We start from the raw sequence: 5,582 nt of genomic DNA on the forward strand, positions 1-5,582 counted from the left end.
GAGACGACACCATCTTCTGAATATATGAAACAGAAGAAGGATTGTTCTCAGGAATATGCGACGAGAAAGGTGTTGGTGGAGTAGGCGTCCTCGTCAACACGAGTATGGCAAAGAACATCGACTCTTCGGCAACAACAACTTACGACTTGAATGGGATGTCTGCGGATGAGAAGATGTGGTCCAACACTAGCTTTGATCTTAGTCGCTTATGCTCCAATATCAAGCTACGAGGAAGAAGAAGTCGAACCTTTTATATAGACCTGGAGAAGTTCTACCGAGAATATCATGCCTTCTACAAGGTCATAATTGGCGATTTCAACGCCAAAGTTGGTCCGAGAAGAACGCCGGAGAAACTTCACATCGGGACCCACGGCCTACAATGGAATGATTGGGGTAAGAGGCCTTCAGGGTTCATCATGACGACTAAGACCACCCATGGAAACTCCCAATTCCAGAAGCCCTCCTCTCTACGCTTTACGTGGGAGTCACCCGGTTGAGGGTACCGTAATGAAATAGACCACATCCTCATCAATAAAAGGTTCTGCCTGACGGACGTCGCTGTTGTACCAAAGTTCTCTACGGGACCATCGCCTCCTCCGAGGAAGATCTTCCTTCACAAGGAGAGCAGAGAAAGCAGCCAAGTTCAGAGAGAGAAATCACAGAACTATCATCATTTGGGATCTCTTCGCTACGCTAGCTGGCTTTTGGAGAGATTCTGTAATGGACAACATCGAGTGAGAGTTTTAAAACCATCAAGATACACCTGTCTCTTAAAATTCTTGAGCTGATACGCCAGCATTTAGCAGCACGAGCCGAAAGGAACCAAGAACTCACGTCCGAGCTCGCAAGGCTCTGCAGAGAGGCGATAAAGGAAAACCTTGAGAAGAGAAGAGCAGAAGTGTTGGCTGAAGTTGTAGAGGGGGGTAAAACCGTCCGCTATGCCCGTCAAGACTTCACTAGTCGCAAGACAAGGATAACTGCTCTCCGAAACCCTAAGGGAACAACCATTGCATCGAGAAGGGGAATGGAGAAAATCGTCTACGATTTCTACTCTGATCTCTTTGACAGTCATGTCCACTTGCCTCCTGACTATCTAAGGGAAGGCAGAGATGTCATTCCAACGTTTCTCGAAAAACGACATGCTGTCATGTCGGTAAGAAGTACGGCACGTGTTCTTGACAGAACAAAACCAGAACAGCTGAAGAACCTTTTGCCAGTACTAATCAACACCCTGACGAGGCTCTTTACACGTAACCTGTCGGAATACAAGGTTCCTAAACAGTGGAAGACCAGCAAGACTGTGTTGTTGTATAAAAAAGGAGATCCACATGACTCATTAGAGACGGAAACGGTCATGGAAGCCTTCGACAAGCAATGCGTTCAGTACATAAAGGTATTTCGAGAGTTGTACAGCAACATCATCACAGGAATTCCGCCATTCTACAAGAATATTATCATTGACGCAAAGAGGGGGGTCCGACAGGATGATACAATCTCACCCGAAATATTCACGGCCACCCGCGAGAACGCAATGCGAAAGTTGGAATGGGCGACATGGGAGTGAAGGTTGATGGTCGGCAGCTACACCATTTGCGCTTTGCTGATGAAATTGTACTGATAACAGCTAGCATCAGCCAAACGCAACGAATGCTGACCGATTTTGACGAAACATGTGGATACATCGGTCTTCAGCTGGATCTACAAAAGACGATGTTCTTGCGCAACGGATGGGTCTCGGATACCCCAATCACGGCCAACGGAACGAACATATTTGAATGCACCAGCTATGTGTATCTGGGTCGGGAATTGAACATGATGAAGAACGCGACCCCCAAGCTGGACAGGAGGAGACGAGCCGCTTGGGGAGCGTATAAGACCATCGAGGATGTAGTGAAGAAGACCAAGAACACGCGGCTCTGTGCTCACCTCTTCAACACCACCGTACTTCCTGCTTTGACCTATGCTTTGGAAACCTAGGCAATTCGCAAGCAGGAAGAAAACGCGCTGAACGTCATTGAACGCGCAATTGGCAGAGTGATGCTAGGAGTCGCGTGAGGGACGGGATTCGAAATCCTCTCCTACGTCAGCAATCGAAGATTAGTGACACCCCCGCGTTTGCCAAGAAAGTAAAATAAGGTGGGCCGGACACGTGATGCGCTTTAACGACAACCGTTTGACCAGAGCCGTGAGTGACTGGATTCCCCGCGATATTAAGCGCACTACAGGAAGATCGCCGATCCGATGGTCAGATTTCTTCACGAAGTCCTTCAATGAAAATTGTGATGCTCTTCGTGTCCCACGCGAAAGTAGGATCCACAGGCCGACTCAGGCACGCGATCGGAACAAATGGAAGAATTACTGGCGCCCGCTCGACCAGACCAAGATCAACGGGAGTCAAGGTGATCAAGTTGATCAATTTGCATATGACCTACAGTCTTCAGTGTTAAGTCAAAAGTGACATTTCAAGGTGGTTCAAGATGCAGCTGTTTCAAAGGGGTAAATTTCCTTTGCAGATGAACACGAAAACGTAAAAAAAAGATAAGCTTAGATGTAATGATTCCTTTCTCACATGTTGGTGTCCTTCCCATTCAACTGGAGGCGAGGTGACTTGTCTTACACCGAAGCACGATATCGTGATAGCTGTGGTTTTTTTTCTATGAAGCTATTTTGGAGGCCAAATTTATGCGTTCACCTCATCACAAAAATAGTGAATACGATGTGAAATCGCAAATCGGCAGCCAGGAGCAGCAATAAGGAAAAACATACTTGCTCAAGTAGAGTCACATCCTAAGGGTCCTGACAGTTGCATTCTCCGTAAGATCGGCGTAGATCTAGATGTACCCGAAAAGCGACACAAGGAACGATGCAGCCCTGGCTGGATACGATTCACGTTGATATGAAGCTAGTTGACATCCATTCTGCTCGTATACCCGATCGAGACCAAATGTCGTCATGTTACCGGAAAACTGGATCCTACCTCTAAGAAGGACAAAGGCTGAAGTAGAAGGAGAAGATACTCGCTTAAGTACGAAATGGGTTTGAGCTCCATGAAAATTTTGTTTTGGACATATTGAGCATCCACGAAAATTGCGTTTGAAAAATTGAATTCAAGAATATTGATGAACACGTTCACTGAAATTTGCATTAAAGGTACTATATGTATTATTATATATATATATATATATATATATATATATATATATATATATATATAAACTGACGTCTCTGTAGGCAGATATAGTGTTCCGGGTGCATATTACGAGTATGAGCGTGCCCCACCACATCCCCTCTAATTGTCGTGAAAAACGGAGCAGAAAACTGCATTTGTTCCTACGAGTTACGTTAGAACGCACTGCCCTGTACACTACACAGCTACAACCATTTCAGAAGCACATGGTGAAATATATCATACGTTAAACATCGTTGCATTTTTTTTTCGATATTTCATGGAACCATTCAGTGGCATTTTTGTGGAGGAAGTTCGTAGTCTTCGACTCAGGAATGGAAAACACGAACGCTCCCACTAGCGAGCGTCAACAATTTTGTGCAGCTTATTCAAGTAAGAAAATACAAATGAGTTGTTGATGGAACCGGAACGTGTGCAAGAGTGGTTCGTTCTAACATACGTCGTAGGGACTGAGCGGTTCCCACGCCGTTTTCAGGAAGATTGGTAGGAGTTGAGCAAGTCCACGTCGTACTTGTAATCTATAATACTATATTTGCTCATAGAGACCCCAACATCGTCAGTTTCGTGATACGCTGCTTTTACTTTGAAAGCACACAAACATAACTTCCATTCCAACCATCGCCTGATTAATGCCAGCACAGGTTTTTGGATATCTCTTAGATTCGAAAATAAGCATTTCGTTGTATTCTTTGGCGGTACAATAATTCGTGTCTTAACTTACGTACTCTTTGAGGTGTAGATTATTGCAGTGTTTACGAGAGGCAACATATCACTATATGATTGAGATCTTACAAAAAGTTTTCTAACTGACAAGAAGCATATGAACGATTTCAAATTCTACATCTCACCTTGGAATTCAAGAGAACTACAACAACAAGAGTACACCGCTGCTTTATGCGAGAGGATGTGATTGAAAGAAGATACTGACAAAGATGTCTGTCTATAATTTTTGTCTCAACGTTTCACATGCGAGTTGAGGGCTTGCGAGGGGGTTGGAGCACGTTTATGAGTGTCGCATTCAGCTAAGAGAAGGTCACAAAATTGTACATTCGGCTATAATTTTTGTTTCCAATCTTTTTGCGCGCTTGAGTTCATCAAAGTTCACTTGAACAAGAAGGACAAAGGAAGAAGTACACTGCGCCAATGAATTGTTTTCGGATCCACTACGTGTTTGACTTCAATTAAAAATCGTTTGAGGTTTTTAAATGGTTATGTGGCACATATACTGCCTTGCGAGAGCTTGCCAATATATCAAATCAGTATTCCGTCAATAATCCCTCGATGAATAACAAAAATGAGCGCTTAGCAATTACTGATTACTTTATGCTGTTCGTAACCCTCTGTGAGGTGTAATATTGCCCCACGTACAGTTCATTAACACTATCCAAGCACCAGTACTCAAAGATACTGCACAGTACGTAAATCTCATTTGCCTTGGGTGACAATCCGTAAGAGCGCGGTGATTCACCGGCCCCGCTAGTCGGTGAGGTTGGTCACGTTGTCGATAGTCAAATTTAGCAACAGCCAATATTGTCAACAAACTTTATTATGGCTAACGTTTTGGCACTGTCGCCTTCGTCAGAGCCTGGAAAATGAGAACATTTGCGATATATCCTCTCAAATGCCTCATCCAGAACAAGTCATCATCCTCCAAGATATTATACCCGAAACAGAACCAAAAGAGCCCAAATCGTTGTGCCTACCTCAGCAGCCGCGTTGCCGTGCTATATAACCTGCACTGTTATATGGCGAAAGATTCCCATACAGTGCAAAAAGGTGCTGTCGTCCAGCACACCGCCAAATTTCCACAAATGTCTATTCATGTTGGAGTACAGACCAGGAAGAAGCTTAGCGATGCGGATTCCTTCACAAACTGCGTGCGGACGCTACAAGGGAAACGCTACCGGTCCTAGTGCCGCGGAAGAAGTTCACCTTTGCATCTGTGGAGGCAAAATCCACGCACAATTCTGTATGTGTCGCCCGCAGCACTGGTGACTTTAACCAGGAAAAGCGTCTTAGAAGGAAATTGTGTCGTCAACTGCAATAAGCCGGCGATAATGAGTGGACGTCAAGTGCAATGAGTTTGAAAAGGCGTGGGAGGAAAAGAACCCGCGGGAAGCCTATGCTTTACTAATGCAGTTTAGCGGCAGAATGAAAAGATGTTCTCCTGTCCCTAACACTGCCAATGGAGTGGCTGTCGGTAAAGCAGCCCTTCCAATTTGGAGGGATCACTTCAAGACCTTGCTGAACCGGCAGACACCGTCAGCTTCTGAACTCGAGCACGTTCATAGGCCGATATATGCGGTTAACGAGGAGCCACGACCGAGGCGGAGGTTCTAGTCTGTATTCAAAAAATAAACTTACTTACTTACTTAGATACTTAGATGGCCCGTCT

The 5,582-nt window shown here is 44.9% G+C and overlaps 2 protein-coding genes across 2 annotated transcripts; both read left to right on the forward strand.

Annotated features, from left to right (window-relative positions):
• Positions 1-104: 104 nt before the first annotated feature.
• Positions 105-1,564, forward strand: RB195_015333 (uncharacterized protein; the record flags this gene model as incomplete). The annotated part of the gene is made up of 2 exons (XM_064205997.1): positions 105-393; positions 804-1,564. The coding sequence occupies 2 exons, from the start codon at positions 105-107 to the stop codon at positions 1,562-1,564; spliced, it is 1,050 nt and encodes a 349-aa protein (XP_064061878.1).
• Positions 1,565-1,647: 83 nt separating this feature from the next.
• RB195_015334 (uncharacterized protein) lies at positions 1,648-1,977 on the forward strand (the record flags this gene model as incomplete). Its single annotated transcript, XM_064205998.1, has 1 exon — positions 1,648-1,977. The coding sequence occupies one exon, from the start codon at positions 1,648-1,650 to the stop codon at positions 1,975-1,977; it is 330 nt and encodes a 109-aa protein (XP_064061879.1).
• Between the last annotated feature and the right edge of the window lie 3,605 nt (positions 1,978-5,582).

Source organism: Necator americanus, chromosome V (genome assembly GCF_031761385.1).
Source record: "Necator americanus strain Aroian chromosome V, whole genome shotgun sequence".
NCBI classification, from domain to species: Eukaryota; Metazoa; Nematoda; class Chromadorea; order Rhabditida; family Ancylostomatidae; genus Necator; species Necator americanus.